The sequence below is a fragment of the Pseudorca crassidens genome, chromosome 15, assembly GCF_039906515.1.
Source record: "Pseudorca crassidens isolate mPseCra1 chromosome 15, mPseCra1.hap1, whole genome shotgun sequence".
Lineage (NCBI taxonomy): Eukaryota > Metazoa > Chordata > Mammalia > Artiodactyla > Delphinidae > Pseudorca > Pseudorca crassidens.
Genome location: NC_090310.1, coordinates 22,994,750 through 23,014,497, shown reverse-complemented (window position 1 = coordinate 23,014,497; position 19,748 = coordinate 22,994,750). Strand labels below are relative to the sequence as shown.

General features: G+C 43.7%; 1 protein-coding gene across 7 annotated transcripts in view; it reads left to right on the top strand.

Annotated features, from left to right (window-relative positions):
- The window catches only part of VPS35L (VPS35 endosomal protein sorting factor like), a 130,231-nt gene that overhangs the window by 10,997 nt on the left and 99,486 nt on the right, over positions 1-19,748 (top strand). For 4 of the 7 annotated variants that reach the window (XM_067706492.1, XM_067706491.1, XM_067706490.1 and 1 more), the window contains exons 3-8: positions 471-638; positions 2,753-2,875; positions 5,431-5,455; positions 8,065-8,141; positions 11,777-11,905; positions 17,835-17,919. In XM_067706492.1, the coding sequence (XP_067562593.1) occupies positions 594-638; positions 2,753-2,875; positions 5,431-5,455; positions 8,065-8,141; positions 11,777-11,905; positions 17,835-17,919 (484 nt within the window). In that variant the 5' untranslated portion in view covers positions 471-593. Of the gene's footprint in view, positions 1-457; positions 639-2,752; positions 2,876-5,430; positions 5,456-8,064; positions 8,142-11,776; positions 11,906-17,834; positions 17,920-19,748 lie in introns of all 7 variants that reach the window. The other 3 variants (XM_067706495.1, XM_067706493.1, XM_067706494.1) reach the window with 1 other exon arrangement.

The window sequence follows — 19,748 nt, the reverse complement described above, 5'->3', positions numbered from 1 at the left end:
GATGATGAGCTGGCCGCGCAGAGCCACTGAGACCGTCTTCGAGAATGACGACTCTGGGATCTTCCGTATGCTGGTTCGTTACCCCACCTAGACCATTGCTGCAAGATGCAAATTCTGCTGCACTGGGTCCGGGGTGGGGCTCGGGGGTCTACAGATTTATGAGCTGGCAGGTGATGTGCACGTGGCTTGTCCAGAGACCACACTTTGAGTAAGAAGGCCCTGTAAGAATTCACTTATAGCATCACCTTCTAAATCTCAAAGACCCTGTCTCTCCCTTCCTAACCCCAATTTCTCACCTTCCCTTCCTCGACAGCTGGGATTCCGAGTCATGTCAGTTTGTCACAAAAATAAGTGTCCCTGCTGCAAAGGAATGGTCAGTTCGTAACGGAACAAGGGAAAACCCATTTGCGTGTTTCATTGGGAAAAGTCATAGGAGACTACCATTTTACCTCCACAGATTTTCCCCACAGGTCACAGAGTCAAAGACAAAGAAAGTGAGCCGGAAAGGAAGCACTTCTTCCACGTCCTCTTCATCCTCCAGCTCCGTGGTGGACCCACTGAGCAGCGTCCTGGATGGGACCGACCCCCTCTCCATGTTTGCGGCCTCTGCTGACCCTGCAGCCCTGGCGGCTACCACGGTAATGCTCCTAGCTATGGTCAGTCCTGTGGGTGCAGGGTTGGGGATTTTCATTGAACAAGTAATACGCAGTGCACTCGGGTTGTAACAATTCAGATAATCCAGACTCAGTGACACTGCATAGCATGTAGATCCTGGAACCTGCTTCTTCTTCTTCTTTCGTTTTAAAGCATTTTAAAATTCTTTATTTTCATTTCACTCTTTTCATACCCTTTATTTTGGATTTATTTTTATGTAATCACATAACTAATTTACTAATTTTTCATGTAAAAAATCAAACATTACAGAGGAGTCCAGTTGACCAGCTCTCATTCTGTTCTGCACTCTGGAGGGCATTATTGTTATCAGTGTAATGTATATTCTTCAACTTTTTCTTTGTATTTTCATAGATATTTATGACAACAATTTCTGAACATTTACATACATACTCACATATAAGTAACGACAACAGCAGTCATAAGAGTATCAGCTAACTGCGTAGCAGGTATTTTCCAGGTGCATTCCAAGTGTAGTTCTCATACTGCCTAAGCTTCATTTAAAGAGGTCCACACAGAGGAGCAGAGATGTTAAGTGACATGCAAGCTGGAATTCAAGCCTGGGCAGTCTGACTTCAGAATCCACCATCATTCTTTGCTGGCATTGCACACAGCTATTTACTTTTTTTTTTTTTTTTTAACGTGTATACTTTTTTTTTTTTAACTTGACAATATGTCTTGGAGAACTTTCTATATTAGTACTTAGAGAACAACCTTCTTATTTTGAACAGCTGCATTGTATGGTAAGGAACAGGACATGATTTGGGGTTTTTTTTTGGCTGCACTGCTCGGCTTGTGGGAATCTTAGTTCCCCGACCAGGGATTGAACTCGGGTCCTCGGCAGTGAAAGCCCAGAGTCCTAACCACTGGACCGCCAGGGAATTCCCAGGGACATGATTTAAATTGCCATGATGGACACATAGACCGTGTGTGGTGTTTGTTGGTATAGGCAGTGGCGCATTTGTCCTTGAACATACATAGATCTTGGTGCCTATGTGCAAGGATTTCTGCAGGGTAACTTCCTAGGAGTTCATTACTGGGTTAAGGTAACATATACATAAAGTTTTTTTTTTTATGTGGGCCATTTTCAAAGTCTTTATTGAATTTGTTACAATATTGCTTCTGTTCTATGCTTTGGTGTTTTGGCCCTGAGGCGTGGGATCCTAGCTCCCCGACCAGGGATCAAACCCACACCCCCTGCATTGGAAGGCAAAGTCTCTTATCACTGGACCGCCAGGGAAGTCCCCATATACATAAGGTTTTGATGGTTACTGCCAGATTGTTCTCCAGAAAGGGTTCACCAATTTACACTCCCATCAGCATAGCAGTATTTTGGAGTGCCTGTGCCCTGCATCCTTGCCAACCTGGCTACTATCAGTCATTTTATTTTATTTTATATTATTTATTTATTTTTCTTGCGGTACGCGGGCCTCTCACTGCTGTGGCCTCTCCTGTTGCGGAGCACAGGCTCCGGACGCGCAGGCTCAGCAGCCATGGCTCACGGGCCTAGCCGCTCCGCGGCATGTGGGATCTTCCCGGACTGGGGCACAGGCGGACTCTCAACCACTGCGCCACCAGGGAAGCCCTATCAGTCATTTTAAATCTTGCCATTCTGATTCTTGAAAAGTGATCTCTTTCAGTTTGCCTTTCCTTGATCCTTAATGAATTTGAGCATCTTTTGATAGGTTTATTGTCCATCTGTGGTGAATTGGCGTGAAATTTTTTTATCATAGTAAACCTTTCGATAGATCTGTTACATTCTACAGCGAGGGATTGTCTGCCTTCTCATACTTTTTTTTTAAGCTTTACTGAGGTATAATTGACAAAATTGTAAGATATTTAAAGTGTGCAATGTGATGCTTTGATACACATATACATTGTGAAAGGATTCCCTCCATTGAGTTAACTCATACATTACTTTACATACTTACCCTTTTTCTGGTGAGAACATTTAAGTTGTACTGTCTTAGCAATTTCACTTATACAATACTGTGTTATCATCTGTCATCACCATGATTGCTTATACTTTTTTAAAAGATTTAAAAATTGCTGCTGAAGAGATTGTCTTGCCTTTTCTTAGGACAACTCCAGAAAGAAACGTGACAGAGATGATAACTCCATTGTAGGATCAGATTTTGAGCCTTGGGCCAGCAAACGAGGAGAAATCCTTGCCCGGTATACTACCACGGAAAAGCTCTCTATTGTGAGTACCAGTATACTTTTTCCCAGTGTCTACTTCAGATTTCGTAGTTTTTTTTTGTTATTACGATTCTGCACCCGATTCCAGTGTGTAGGTTCGCTCCCCCCACACCAAGCAGTTCTTTGTCACCAGTGGGGTGTCCTATCAATCCACTCAATTCTGACATTGTCTCCCTGGAGAGAGCACCAGCTCCCACAGCTTAAGGGCTCAGGCCCCACATCAGATGCTAATCAGAAGTCCAGGTGGGCCTCCCTGGTGGCACAGTGGTTGAGAGTCTGCCTGCCGATGCAGGGGACGCGGGTTCGTGCCCCGGTCCGGGAAGATCCCACATGCCGTGGAGCGGCTAGGCCCGTGAGCCATGGCCGCTGAGCCTGCGCGTCCGGAGCCTGTGCTCCACAGTGGGAGAGGCCACAACAGTGAGAGGCCCGCGTACCACACACACACACACACAAAAAGTCCAGGTTGTTACCTGGCTTCTGACCAACTAGCTATAAATCAGCATTTCCCATGACCACCTCTTTGGGTTCAATTAATTTGCTAGAGTGGCTCACAGAACTGACTAGACTACTGGTGTATTACAAAGGATATTAAAGGTTATAAACCAGTAACTAGATGAAGAGATACCTAGGATGAGGTCCTGAACAAAGGAGCGTCTGTTTCCATGGAGTTTGGGGTCTAGCACGGCAGCATGTGGATGTCTTCTGATTCACCAACCCGGAAGGTCCCTGAACCCCTTCCTTTCGGGTTTTTATGGAGGCTTCGTTACATAGATATGATTGATTAAATCATTGGCCACTGGTGATTGATTCAACCTCCAGCCCCTCTCTCCTCCCCAGAAATCAGGGAGGTGGGACTGAAAGTTCCCACCCTCTAATCATGTGGTTGGTTCCCCTGACAACCAGCCTCCATCCTTAGGTGCTTCCGAAAATCACAGGAGAGTGCTTCCTAAAAAGAACAGAAGACTCCTGGATTGTTCTCTCACCTGGGACATTCCAAGGGTTAGGAGCTTTGTGCCTGGAATTGGGACAAAGACTAAACATATATTTCTTCTTATAAATCACAGTATCACAGTTATGTTGCCCCAACGCCGACGTTCTGTAAGTTTCAGTTATTATGTCAATGTTAGTTGGGAGAAAACGTGCTAATGCGTTCCTCAAAAAATGTGTTAAGAATCGGGGATCAGGCACAGTTCAGACAGTGAACTGGAGCCGCAGAGTCGTGTCTCTGGGGGAGGAGAGAGTTACGAGGGGAAGAGAGTGCCACCCTGAAGAAGGTTAACTTCTTACTGTTGCTCAGGGAGTCCCACTGGTGGGTTTTCTGCCAGGGCTGGGAGTTCACTGCTTCTTTGGGTGGCACTCACTAGGTCAGGTTGTTGGCTAGTGCCCGGGGCTTACCTTGTACTCTGCAAGTTGCTCAGCCGGGGAAAGCAGGTTAATGCTTACGTCGTCAAGGTCTAGCTTGTGACTGAAGCCCTCCCTAAAGAAGAGAGATGTTCGTCTCTCTTCATACTGGAAAGAAGTCTAGAGGCAGATAGTCCAGGACTATGTGGCAGCTCCAAAGTCATCAGGGACCCAGCTCTTTCTGTCTTGCTGCTCTGTCATGTTCAGTGTGACCTCATGTCCACGTTGTTAGAAGGCGGAAAAGGGAAAGTGGGATGCACCCTCTCTCATTCAAGAGCACTTCCTTGGGCCTTCCCTGGTGGTCCAGTGGTTAAGATTCCACGCTTCCACTGCGCGGGGGTGGGGTGGGGCTCGGGTTTGATCCCTGGTCGGGAAACTAAGATCCCACATGACGAGTGGTGCGGCCAAAAAAAAGAACGCTTCCTGGAGTCCCCTCAACATGTCCAGTTACATTTGTCTTGAAGGTAGTCATGGGCTGTACACAGTGCACCCATCAAAAATCGGGGCTGTGAGCAGGGAGGAAGGGGTGAACTCAGTAGCGACTAGGAAGGTTCTGCTCCCTTCTCCCAGAGTCTATACTTGTTAAGCAGAATTGCTGGACGATTTAATTCTTTTTCTTACTGTTTTCTGATTGCCCTGATTTAATATAAAGCCGAGATTCTCAACCAGGAGTAATTTTACTCCCCAGGGGACATGTGGCAATGCCTGAAGACGGTTTTGGTTGTTACAACTGTGGGATGCTACTGGCATCTAGTGGGTAGAGGCCAGGGATGGTGCTAAACATCCTACAGTGCACAGGACAGCCGCTCACAACAGAATTTTCCAGCCCATAACGTCAATATTGCCGAGGTTGTGAAACCCTGATTTAGAGTAAGCTAAATGCTTTCACATTGCCACCATTGTCTCAAAATTTTGCTTTTTTTGGGCTCATTTGGAGAGTCCTGAAATGAGTAGAAATTTGAATCTCTAGTAGTTTCTAGTGAGCTGTGTTTTCCTCCTTTGAATAAATATTTCTGTTTTTCATTTAGATAAATAAGTGGCTTTGTTGGAAAACGGTGGATCATGTTGTCTTAGTGCTGCTTCAACAATAAGTAAAGTTTTTGTCACAGGGTCCAGTAAGTTTTAAAAAATATTAACATATATTTTTTGCCTCTGCAGAATCTTTTTATGGGATCTGAAAAAGGTGAGTTTTTGCTGTTGTTACTGTTTTGATGGGGAATTCTCCCATTACCTTTAATATAATTTTCCAAAGGAAAAAAACATCCAATCCTGATGTTTAATTCAATTGAAGCTATTATTTCCTAGATTATGTATAGACTTAGTAGAATCAAAATACATAGTAGATGACGAATGAAAAAAAAAAAGACCAAAGAGTTTACTAGGAGGAAAACAGAAACTCAGTGCTTGACTTTGGGATTACAGAGCAGTAGTCTCCCATCTATGTGCCTCCTCACTGGCTGGGAAATGGTTGACATTCTCCTTTTTACAGATCCTTTCTTTTGCCTTAAGTCATTATCCCTTGTGAAAACACAGATGCACTGGTGAGGGGAGTCACACACTCAGTCTTATCAGCCACTGGTCCCTGAATACGGCGGTTCTCAATTTCTTGTGCCAAGACACAGTCTGGACCAAGGTGTCTCAAACTAGCTGTTCAGCAGAGTCACTTGAGGAATATATATATATGTGTGTATATATATATATTTCATAAAAATACAGACCACTGGGCCCCACTCCACTTATTGAATTAATCTTGAGGAAGGGGCTGCAGGAATTCCATTTTTAAAGCTCCTGGGTGATTATGAAGCCACTGTCTTAGATGCTATATCACTGGGGTGCAGAGGAGCACAGCCGTGGTTTATGTGCAAATCGCTGGTATGGCAGCTGCAGCTCTCCTCGTTCTCTGCGGGTTGGGGCAGCACACTAGAAATCAAGAGAGTCGGAGCACCTTTGTTATGGGCATAACTTTGACCCCAAACCATAAAAAAGTAAATCACAGCATTGCCTATCTACCAGTTTGGAGAGGTCAGAAAGTGACAATACCGCTTGCTGGTGAGAATGTAGAGCAACAGGAACGCTCATGTGCTGCTGACGGGAGTGTAAAATGACACAACCGCTGTGTAAAGCACTTTTGCATTATCTGTTCCAATTGAAGATGGGCCAACCCTTTGACCTAGCAGTTCCACTAGTAGGATATACCCTAGATCAGAAATCGGCAAACTGTATCCTGGAGGCCAAATCTGGCCCACTGTTTGATTTTGTAAATAGTCCTATTGGAACACAGCCGTGCCGTTTGTTTACGTATTGTCTGTGGCTGCTTTTGTGCTGTAATGGCAGTTGAGTAGTTGTGACAGAGACTGTGTGACTCACAAAACCTAAAATACTTATATGTGGCCTTTTATAGAATGCATTTTTTCAGCTCTGCCCAAATCCATGTTTCTTAAAGTGTGGTCCAAGGACCAGCAGCATTGACGTCACCGGGGGCTCATTAGAAATGCAGAGTCTCAGGCCCTGCCAGACCTAGTAAAAATCAGAATCTGCATGTTAACACATCCTTAAGTGATTCCTGTAAAAGTTTGAGAAACTACCCTGAAGAAATGCATGCATATATGAACCAGGAGACATGCACAGAAATGTTTATAGCATATTGTTCATAGTAACCCCAAGCAGGATACAACCCAAGGATCCACTGACGGTAGAATAAGAAATAAACTGTGATGTAGTCACACAGTGGAAAATGCTAAACAGTGGTGAAAATGTGTGAGCTTTATGCGATGACAGGGGTAAACTTCATGAACTAAAGTCAGTGGTGAATGAAAGAAGCAAGACAGTGTACAATCTGGGTGGTGGCTACAAAGGTTTTATAATTATCTGTTAAAATGTACATATATGCATGTTCTGTACTATATTTCAAAATGAAGGGAAAAGTAGAAGTAAGGTAAAAAAATTCAAATTATTTGGAAACTCCTTAATTTTAGTAGTTGTTAGTAATTGAATAATTGTACCATGCTCTCAGCTGATCCCAGACAAATCTGTGCGTTAACACCAGAGCTAAGAAAGCAGTGCCTTAAAAGAGTAAACTTTAGCTCCTGAGAGCGAGTTCGGTAGGCAGGAGCAAGGAAACCTCTGGTCTAGAACAGAAACACCCTTAAGATGGAGAAAGGGTTCTGAAACAGGAGGCTCTAGAGGGCAGCAGCCAGCTGGCCAGAGAGCCCTGTCCTATGACCGGCCTGTGGCCCGGAGTCCTTTCCTTCTCTCCCCGCCAGTCCCTGCTGATGGGAAGAGTTGTGCTGATGGATGATGGAAGGAGGCTCACTAGTCCTGTTTGCTTGAAGAGACGGCTTTGAAGCCCTAGTGTTTCCACCTCTGGACAGACAGTGGGATTGTTGTTTTGTTAGTTGTTAGTACCACAGTTCTGCACTGTGAATATGAGCCTGAGAGGGCCTTTTGTTTGTGGAAAACAATTAAATGACGGATTTTTGGCATCCTTATCTGGACCGCCTTTCTTTAGGAATAAACAAATGATTCAGTGAAAAGTTTGTAAATATCAGATGTCGCAGAACCTTTTTGAGGCAGGCCCACTGCACTCCCACGGGCAGCTCCTAAGCAGAAATGTTTCTGATGAAACTTTGGTTACGTAAGGAAGTTGCTTCCAAAATCTCAGGGAGTTTTCTGTAATGAAGTTGTTCCCCAGACTCTTTATTCATGATGAAGTGTAGAGTGAAAGATGCCTTCCTTTGGGGGTATTGGTGACAGAGGAAAGCCACCTGTGTGACATGAATCCCTTCTGTTTAGGCAAAGCTGGGACTGCCATATCCGCAATGTCGGAGAAGGTTCGGACCAGGCTGGAGGAGCTGGATGATTTTGAGGAGGTGAGCAAGTCAGTTGTTGAATCCAGGGAGGGGCGGGGCTTCCCGTGTCTCTGCCAGGTGAGGTCGGTCTCGGTGGCTGGTCTCTGATTAATTCTCGAGCTGCTCATTGTGTTCAGTCCTCCTGAGGCACCAACCGATCGAGGGAGAGATGCCAGTGGCGCGGCTGGCCAAGCTCACAGGAGCCTTCCTTGGGCTGGTTTTCTGAAGCCGTTTTTCTCACCGTGATGCTTGAGCAAACCCCGGGTGTCTGGGGACAAGGTCTAACTGTGAAAGCCAACGGTAGCCATCTCCCGGGAAGCCGCCTCGTATAGTATAAAACAGTCATGCCTGCTGCAGAGGCCATGCATGGTCGCTCAGCTGCTGAACTCTTTCAATTAGCCTGCACGTGCTTTTAAAGAACATGAATCTTGCCAACTCATAAAAATTAGTAAATTTAACGTATAAATCCAGATTTCTGACTTCTCTTAAATTCCACCTAACTGTGGGCTCACATTCTTGCATTTAACCTGGGTGTGTACTGTCCAGGTTGCATGGTCCTCCCTGGCCCAGTTCACCCATAAACATTACTAGCCTGGCCCCTGGAGGCGGTGAATTTGCATCCTCTGGAGTATCATTTAGAGAGGCAGCATACCATGGGGGTTAAGAGGGCAAACTCAGGAGCCAGACTGCCTGGGTTTGAATCCTGGCTCTACTGTTTGGTAATTCTGTAGTTTGGGACAAGGTGCTTAAGAGCTTGAGCTCTGTGCCTCAGTTTACTCATCTGTAAAGTGGAGGTGCTACCTAGTACCTGCCTCTTAGGGTGATTACAGGGGATTACATGAGTTAATGTATGTGAAGTGCTTAGACCAGCACCCAGCACATGGTACGTGCTTTGCAAATGTTAGCTGCTGTCACCATCACCATTATGAGTCTAGAGGCCTTAGCTTGACCGCTTATTAATGGGGTGCCCTTGGGCATTCATCTTCCTGTACCCATTTCCTCATCTGTAAAATGGGGATAAAGAATGCAGTTGTGTAGGCTGAATGGGAATGCTTTGAAATCCACAGACGTCCCTATAATGGCAGTTGCCATTGCTCTGTCCTGCATCTTGCCCCAGTTTCAGGGTCCTTCCAGCTCTAAGACCAGAGTTGTTAGGTGCTCAGCAGAGTCTAATAGTCCAATATTTTATTTTCCAATTCAGAAATGACATATTTTGAATTGGGGCGCCCGAGAGCCTCAGTCTGCATGTCATCAGTCAACCTTGGCTGGAAGGAAGGGAATTGCTAAGGGTTTTTATCAAAGCTCTTTTGTCTGTTGAGTATCTGAAAGTCACTTGAGCTGGCTTACATGGAAAATAAGGACTGTATTGAAGGATACTGGGGCACTACCCTGAACCCAAAGGCACAGTGGCCTGGAACCAGGAACTGAAAAACCACCCAGAACCCCAGCAGCTGTCCTCTGTGTCTCTTGCTTCTGTGTGGCCTCCAGACTCTTTCTAGTTCTCCTTTTTTTTTTTTTTTTTTTCCTGCAGACTGGTTTCCTTGCTTCCCCTGCTCACAGGAGCACATGGCTGCCCCATGGCTTCCAGGTTAACATAGCATATTAGTCAGGATAAGACTAGGTTGTGCTGTGATAACAAATGAACCCCCGTATCTCAGTGGCTTAATATAACAGAGGTTTATTTCTTCCTCACATTACTCGTCCAGTGTAGGTGACAGACATACCACCATCTTGTGGTGCTGCCATCTCAACATATGGCTCCAGGGTTGTCACAGCAGAGCTGAAGAAAGGGTCACTTTTCACTGCCTCAGCCCAAAGGGGACACATGCCACTCTATTTACCACCCATTTGCCCAAACTAGTCACGTGGCTCTTCCTACAGCAGAGGGGCAGGGAGGATCCTGTCTCACAGTTCAAGTGACCAGTTCAGACTTACTGAACCTCCTACTTGTATTCCTTTAATAAAGAGTTCTTCCAGCAATCCCACTCCTGGGCATATAGCCAGAGAAAACTCTAACTCTAAAAGGTACATTCACCCCAGTGTTCATAGCAGCACTATTTACAAAAGCCAAGGCATGGAAGCAACTTAAATGTCCAACAGATGAATGGATAATGACAATGTGGTGTATTTATACAATGGCATATTACTCAGCCATAAAAAAGAATTAAATAATGCCATTTGCAGCAACATGGATGGACCTAGAGATTATCATACTAAGTGAAGTAATTCAGAGAAAGACAAATATCATATGATATCACTTATATCTGGAATCTAAAATATGATACAAATGAACTTATTTACAAAATAGAAGCAGGCTCCAGACATAGAAAACAAACTTATGGTTACAAAAGGGGAAGGGGCAGGAGGATAAATTAGGAGTTTGGGGTTAACATATACACACTGCTATATATAAAATAGAAAAACAGCAAGGACCTACCGTATAGCACAGGAAACTATACTCAATATCTTGTAATAAACTATAGTGGAAAAGAATATGAAAAAGAGTATATATATATATATATATGTATAACTGAATTACTTTGTTATACATCAGAAACTAACACAACATTGTAAATTAACTATACTTCAATTAAAAAAAAAAAGAGTTCTTTACTTTGGATTCCAGGCAACATTCATATAAAAAAGATTTGGTTCCTGCTCTCCTCACGTGGGTTAGCATGACCCTCACTCCTGTGAGCTGTGCAATCAGCATCTTAGCAGTAGGCAAGGATTACTGAGCATGTACTGTGTGCCGGGTGGTGCCAGGTCTTTACATATGTTATAATATTTCATCCATGTGATGGCCTTGCCCTCTTCTGCCGTGGGTTTTTGCTGGGTCTGCTCTCTGTCCTGCATGCTCTCTCCCTGGTCTAGTTAACAACCCTCCATTGCCTAGTTAACGCCTGTACACCACTGAGAGTTTGTCTCAAGCACCACTTGCTCCAGGAAACCATTCTTGACCACCATTCTAGAGTCCATTCTGAGATGAACCTTTCCCCCAACATTTGAATATCCCTGAAATTGGACTGTGTCTCTCAATTGGTGCATGTCCGTGATCGGCACTTTTTCTTCCTTAGTGGTACATAAAACAGTTGTGCTTCTTAAAACAGGCACCTCAGATTCAGAGAACTATGATATGTGTCTTTGTAGAATTGTTTCCCTGAGCATTTGTCTCAGTTTGTATTAATGTCCATCTTGTCCTCTGTACCTTAAACTCCATTAGTGCTGAAACAATGTCTTTTTGCTCACCTTTGTATCTGGGGCATCTGGTATACCATACTTGCCTGGCACACAATACCCCCCAATAACTATTTGCTGAATAAGGTGAGTCCTGTTATCACTGTTCACAGAAGAGACTCAGGGAGGAAAGCAGCTCACCAAGAATCATATGGTTAGAATGTGGCTCAGCTGGGAATGGGCTCAGGTCTGACTTGTGTTCAAGGCCAGTTTTTCAATCACTGCCCTCTAGCCATCTTTGCAGAAAACTCAAAGAACCTCTTTGATTACAAGACAGAACTATCAATCCTGGTCAGGATATGAGGGGAACTTAAGAGACCAAAACTCAGCTAATACTCAGTATTGTTCATGGGGGCGAGGGGGGAGTCCAACAATGTTTTTTCTTCTGTGCCTGTATCTTTCTACTTTTCTGCCCACAGGGATCCCAAAAGGAGCTGTTGAATTTGACTCAACAGGATTATGTGAACCGCATAGAAGAGCTCAACCAGTCGCTGAAGGACGCCTGGGCCTCGGACCAGAAAGTGAAGGCTCTAAAAATAGTCATCCAGGTCAGGTCGAGTGATTTTTTTTTTTTTTCTCCCCAGAATTTCCTTTGTAAAACTCCTTTGTGGATAATTAAGGTCTTCAGAGGCCTGCCTTCAGGGTCTTACCCTAATTTTTTCATCTGTTCTATTTTCACGTACTTCCTGTGAAAGGCCATAATTATGAATCAGTGTTTTTATGAGATGGCTAATCCCAGGGCCACCATGTGCAGCTGCATAGGTTGTGCACTGTGCAGTTCCAGGAAATTCACCCTAGGTTACAGAATTACTGATGTCCCCCCTGGGTTGTGCAGTTCATTGGCCCTGTTACATCACCTGACACATTTATGATTTGTGTAGACTAAAGATTGATCAACTGTCTTTTGGGTTTCCTTGACCAAATTGCTTTGTATCTTTGGAACTAATGGTTGTGTGTCCCTGATATATGCATTTTGGGGTCATGTTCTGCATAATGATGTGACAAAGAAAATGTATATACAGTGTTAAGAGAGGTATGTTTGTTGAATCCTCTTTGTTGATGAATTTGTTAATCCATGACAGCTCTTGGATCTCAAGAGCAAGTTCCACAGGGAAAACAGCTTATTCTGTTTCTTGACTCTTAAGATCATCCCGTCTTGTCAAAACACGCTCAGAAGTACACGGTAAAAGGAATAACGTAAGCATTATGCTTTTCAGAGCAGAGTTAATAGAGAATTTCTGAACAGCCATTTTAGTTCAGAAGGACAAGATTTCATCCTTGTTTATTGTCATGGGAATGTGACGTTTGTTTTCTTGCTCTGGGAGTCTTTACACTGGGCACTTGAAGTCTTTTAAGATGACACTTTGTATGGCAGGTGCTATGTTTTTGGTGTTCATGACAGAGGCAAACCCAAGCCCTTTTCCCTTCCATCACTGTTGTTAGTTGACAAAGCAAATACTCTGAAGAAGATTTCTCTCATCCTGCAGGCATGTGATGGAGGCTGCTTGCTGAGTGGCTCAAGTGAGAGAATATCTAAACTAACAAGAGCTTCTTCAAAATATTTTTGTTGGCAACATCTCTCCATAGAGTATTGTGGTATAGAACTGTGACTTCTAAGAGTTTGACATCTGGAGGAGATTTGATTCATGTCTTCCCAAAGAAAATAATCATGAAACTGTTTAATTAACTCCACATCTAGCTAATAGTAACTGTTTGACTTGCAATACTTTAAAGACTGCCTTCTTTATCCAAAAAAGCTAGTCAAGGTACAGAATATGGAGAAATGAGCAGTTTCCCTTATTTGCTCTGCAGTAAGGTTTTACTTTGTTTTTTCAGCTTTATTGAGGATATTTTACATATCCTAAAATCCACCATTGTAAATGTACAATTCAGTGATGTTTTTAGTAAGTTTACAGAGTTGCCCAGCGATTACACAATCCAGTTTTAGAACATTTTCATAGCCACTGCCCACCCCCCGCCCCCGCCCCACCCCCTGCCCAAATTTCCTCAAGCCTGTTAGCACTCAAACCCTGCTGCCACTTTCAGCCTTAGAAAAACCACCGATCTGCTTTCTGACTCTATGAATTTGCCGTTCCTGACGTCTCATGTACGTGGGGTCACTCATTATATACTCTTTCGCATCTGGCTTCTTTGACTTACCGTGTTTTTGCGGTTCATCCATGTTGTAATATCAGTACTCTGTACCATTTTTCTGCTGCATAGTATACCACTGCATGCATAACCACATTTTACTTATCCATTAACAAGTTGATAGACATTTAAGTTGTTTCCACTCTGGCCATTATGAGTAATGCCGCTGTTCACAATTGCAAACAAGTCTTTGTATGGATGTATATTTTCATTTTTCTTGGATAGATTCCTAGAAGTGGAATTGCTAAGTCATATGGTAAGTTTATGTTTAACTTTTTGAGGAACGGCCAAATTGCTTTCCAAAATGGCTGCACCATTTGCATTCCCACCAGCAATGTATGAGGGTTCCAGTTCCTCTATATCTTTTTGATCACTTGTTTCGTTATTGACCATCTTTTTGATTATAGCCATCTGAGTGGGTGTGAAGTGGTACCTCATCGTGGTTTTAATTTGCATATCCCTACTGACTAATGATGTTGAGCATCTTTTCATATGTTTATTGGCCATTTTTATATCTTCTTTAGTGAACTGTCTATTCAAGACTTGCCCATTTAAAAAATCAGGTTGTTTGTCTTCTTGTTGAGTTGTAGTAATTCTTTATCCTTGATACGAGTTCTTTATCAAATACATGATCTACTTGTATTTTCTCCTAGTCTGTGGCTTGTCTTTTCATTTTCATAATGGTATCTTTGGAAGTGTAGGAGTTTAATTTTTTTTTTTTTTTTTTGCGGTACGCGGGCCTCTTGCTGTTGTGGCCTCTCCCGTTGCAGAGCACAGGCTCCAGACGCGCAGGCTCAGCGGCCATGGCTCACGGGCCCAGCCGCTCTGCGGCATGTGGGATCTTCCCGGACCGGGGCACGAACCCGTGTCCCCTGCATCGGCAGGCAGACTCTCAACCACTGCACCACCAGGGAAGCCCTAGGAGTTTTTAATTTTAATGAAGTCCAGTTTATCAGTTTTCTCCTTTTTGGCTCATGCTTTTGGAGTTGTATCTAGGAACTCTTTGCATAACTCAGGGTTGTGAGAATTTCTTCCTATGTTTTATTCTAGAAGCTTTATAGTTTTAGCTCTTACATCTAGGTTATATGGTCCATTTTGAATTATTTTTTTGTATGTATGATGTGTCTAAGTTTATTTTTTTCCATATGGATATCCAGTTGTCTCAGCAGCATTTGCTGAAAAGACTTATTTTGACACCTTTGTCAAAAGTCAATTGGCCATAAAAGTAAGGGTTTATTTCTGAACTCTCAATTCTATTCCATAGATCTATAGGTATGTCCTTATGCCAGTACCACACTTGATTACTATAGCTTTATGGTAAGTTTTGAAACTAGGTAGTATAAGTCTTTTAACTTTGTTCTTCTTTTTCAGAATTGTTTTGGCTCTTCTGGGTCCTTTGCGTTTCCATATGAATTTTAGGATCAGCTTGTCAATTTCTACCAAAAAAAAAAAAAACCTTTGGGATTTTGATAGGGATTGTACTGACCCTACAGATCAGTTGGAGAGATTTGCCATCTGAAGCAGAGTTAATCTACTGGTGCATAAATTATGTATCATTCATTCTGTTGATAGGCATTCTTTTCTTTTTCCTTCTTTCATTATTATGAACGATGTTGCTGTGAACGCTGGTCACGTCTGCTGGTGACCATATAAAGTGTTTCTCTAGATGAAGGCCCATACCTAAAAGTGGAATTGCTCGGTGTAGGATGTGTGCCTTGTCTGCTTTTCCAGACAGTGCCAAGTTATTTTCCGCAGTAGTTGTGCCAGCCTGCACTGTAGTAGCAGTGGGAGTGTGAGAGTCTGTGCCTTTCAGTGACCTACCAACATTTGGAATGAGCAGACTTTCTATTTTAATTTTTCCAATTTAGGAGGTAATAACATCATATTTTACTGTGGTTTTAATTTGCAATTCCCCGATTATAATAAGATTGAGCACCTTTTCATATGTTTATTGGCCATTGGGGTTTCCTTTTCTGTAAAATGCCTTTTGTTGATTCCTTTTGCTCATTTTTCCATTATGTTATTTGTACCTTTCTTACTGATTTTTAGGATTTAAAAAATATATATTGTGGGCAGTAATTGTCCTCTGATTAATTAGTCTGCTTCCCTCCTTTCCTGCCTTCCTTCTAGCCATCCATCTAGTCATACTTTCTTATACTGAACCATAGATTATCTTTTAACTTATCCATTTGCTTTGGTTCACATTTTTGGTTTTTAATGCCAACTTAATTTTAGGAACTGCTAGTTTCCTTCTAGAATCTTGCTAATTGGAAACAAATGAAAAGCATTCTTTTAGTATTTTTTCCGCAGTGTTAATAAATTCGATAGCAAGTATTTTAGGCAGAGTAATTCGTCAGTTAGTTGCTCAGGAAGTGTTTATAACAATGGTTCTCAACCTTGGCTCACATTAGAATCACTTGGGAGCTTTAAGAAATCCTGATGTCCAAGCTGCGCCCCAGACCAGCTTAATCAGAATCTCTGAGAGTGCGATCCAGGCACTGTTATTTTACAAAGCTTCCCAGATGATTCCGAAGCTGAGAACCCTTGGTTTGTAGAATGCTCATTTCATCCAGAATGTGGTACAGATTGCGGATCTCAGGAACCCAGTGTGTCCTGGGCTTGTTTCAGTGCAGCAGTCACCTGGGGCCCTTGTTGAAAATACTGATTTTGGAGCAGGGAATCCGTTTTTTTAACACATACCCTGGGGGTGCCTGATTTTTATTGGTTTAGGAAACTGCACCAAAGCTTTACAAAAAACTGTGGAATCTTCAAAATAGTGATTTAAAAGGTAACTTCAATTTATGACATTATTATGATTTTAACTTTGGATAAAAAATTTTTTCTGCTTCCTATTGTCTTTATAAAATACATGTTCTGTGACACCAGCTTGGGAGACAAATCAATGCACAGGTGTTGGGAAACGCCAGCTGTGTTTAATTTGAAATCTTCTGTTTGAATTCTCTCTCCCTCTCACCTCACCAGTGGGCAGTAACCCATCTCTGAGGGGCTCTGGGTAGGAACTCAGGAGATGTCACATCCCTAGGAACCAAGAGCTGTGTATTGTAAACAGTCTCTAGGATTCAGAACTGTTTGTTTTTTCCAAGCCCTGAAATCTCATGGGGTAATTAATTGTTTAAGTTGGAGCTCTCATAAAAGGCATGTGAAAAACACAAAGCAAGGTGTCAGGAAGTGGAGTTCTGTGTACATCCAAATGCCACATTTGGTGTCATTGCCATTGTTTTAACAGCTTACATTCCCCTCACCTCCAATCCCCAAATAACATTCGGGCCATGAGAGGATGTTTTACAAATTAGACACATTGTTTACTTTTAGTTACATAATGCTAAGGAGAAACTTGATGAATGTAATAATTTAGATATTGTGTAACAAAGCCAAACTGAAAACACATGTCAGCCTACATCTTGATATGATGAACTTTCTAGCCATTCTGTGCACATCGGAAGCGCATACATATGAAAGGACCCTTTCTAAATGTCCAAATAGTTTTTTTTCTTTTAACGTGACATTTTTCCTGTCTGATATAATATGGCAAGGTTTTCTAGTTCCTTATCCAGACTTCTGAATTTACAAGATTTCAGGGCATTACTTCTAGTTCTTCGAAGGAGAGATAGATTTTTGTTTCTGATTATACAAGATGACTTCATCTGGGGTGTTCGGGGCCACGTTGTGTGGCTGCCATCTTCCGTTATGAGTCCTGAACACGTCGATGGCCCTCTGACGTGAGTGATGGCCGAGGAATTGAGGAATTCCCGGCAAAGCCAAAATGTTCCTGGCTTGCAGAGCACAGTTCCAGAGAAACATGTAACTCTTTGAAACTTGTCACGTTTTCTTTTAGAAGGAAATTTAAGAGTAAGTATAAATAATAGGTGCTAGTTTAAGAAACCCTAGAGATTTGCCTATGGAGTCATTTCATAGAAAAGAACATTTAAGCATCAAGACCATCCTGAAATAGACCAGCGGAGGCAATGCTGAAAGGATGGCGTCACCTGCAGGGACGCTGGTTGACTTCTCTGGTGACCGAGTGCTGACCCGAGTTCAGACCCTCTGGATAAGATTCCTGAGTCGTGGCTTCCTGAGGGAGGTGATGGTGCCTTTCATGAAGAGGCTCTCTTGTGAGCAGAGTTGACTCCCTTTGTCGAAAGCACGGTGGTTTTGCTTGTCATTATACCTCCAGTGACTAGCACTAGGCCTGGCACATGGTATACACCTCCACTTGTTTGTGGAGATCCTTAATTTTCCAGGCCTGGAGTGTTCCAACCCAGTCAGACACGACAGTGACTTTTCTTTTCTCTTCTCTTTTTCTAGTGTTCAAAGCTTCTTTCGGACACGAGTGTTATTCAGTTCTACCCAAGCAAATTTGTCCTTATCACCGACATACTTGATACATTTGGTAAGTACTAGTTTTATTCATCTCAAATCTAAGAAGTACGTTTGTTTTGCCAGAAGGTGGATGGTAGAGTTGCTTTAAATTGGGTTCTGCTGTGGTTTAAATTACTAGGTAAGTCACGAGGGAGACCCAAACTCCCACCCCTACCCTTGCTCCCCTGCTCTAATGAGGGGAGCAAGGGTGCGGGTGCTGTTTTTAAAAGAATTTTAAATTGTGTGTTTCTAACCTTCTGATAGGCTAGTGAGGCGAGTGAGTCAAGCAAGGCAGGCTGGGGAGCACACGTCTTACACAGACCAGCCTCGGTCCGTCGCCGGCCGGCTCATGGCATCTGGAACTCACTTTGTTCAGAACTGAACCTGGCATCTCCTCCCAGCCCTTCCCCACCCACGCTGGGTTTCTGTCTCAGGGGATGGCGGCACCATGTACCCCCGTGCCCATGCTGGAAATCTGAGTCTTCTCCCCCGTGCCCCGTGTCCAGCCCGTCACCAGGTTCTTCAATTCACCCTCCTCAGTCTCTCCCCCATATGTCTGTTTTTCTGTCTTCTCTGTTAAAACCTTAGTCCAAGCCCCTGTTCTCTGCCCCATGGTTGATGGCTGCAGCTCCTATGCGGTCTTCCTGCGTCACTGTGGCTGCCCCTCGTCCCACACTCCACCCCTCAAGCCGATTGATCTTCGGGAGTGCAGCAGAGAGGTTTAGACTGAAGAGATTAATGACCAGGAGCCCCCTGGAGAAACAGGAGGTCTCCATGCTGCTTGGGGATGGTCAGTGGCCAGAACATCGTGCCATTAGCAGTTTGCCCAAACCGTGCAGCGTGTAGGCTGTACGTGGCGTTCAGCAGAGAGGTGCCCCGCAGGAACTAGGAGACAGTCATCTTCTGAGAACTGAACACACAGGGGGTCGGAGCAGACCTTTGCTGTCTTGCCGAGGAAGGACCGATGGGCTCTCAACCTGACAAGTCTTGTCTGTGACCCATTGAAAGGTCAAATGTGTCAGAAAGTGAAATGTCATTCAGAGAGACCCATTTATTTCTGTGCAGGAGACCGGGGGCCTGAGTGTATTAGCTAGAAAGTGATAGAAAACCTAACTCATTCATTTCCTCGTGGAAAAGGGGGGAGTATTTATTAGCTTATGGTGAAAAGGCCAGGGATAGTTTCTGGCTTCAGGTATAGCTGGATTTAGGAACTCAAACAGTATCTTCAGGACATTGGCTTTTTCTAGTACTTTTTCTTGTGTTGGCTTCATTCTTAAGCTCCACAAGGTGTCCTCAACTTTTATCAGTTTTGCTGCTACTAGTCCCAGGACAAGGAAGGAACTTTTATCCTCGCTTTCCAACAGAAGTCCCGGAATTCCATCTCATTGGCCTGGCTTGGATCACACGTCAGACCCTGAGCCAGTTATGGGGTCTGGGGGATGAAATGTGCAGGCTATCCAGAGCTGGTCGCCCCAAAGGAGAAAGGGTGATGCTGTTGCCAGAGGAAAGGCGAATGGGAGCCAACTGGGTTAAAGGGAGAGATGTCCCGGCCAAACGACGGGACCTTTGGGTTCAGATGATCCGGGAAGGTGGCATCGGGCACTCTGCTGGGTGCTGAGGTTGTGTCAGCAAATACGAAACAAAAATCCCTGCCTTCGTGGGCTGTGCCAGAAAGAGAGGATTCGCAGAACAAATAAGTAAACCTGATTGTGTGTTAGACAAGGATTGGTGCTGTGGATGAAGAAAACCCAAACCAGGGCAGGGTGAAGCGGGCAGCGCTTTTATGTAAATGGGGGGTCGGGGGAGGCCTCGCTGGGAAGTCGCTGTGTGGGCAAGTACTTGAAGGAGGTGAGAGATGAG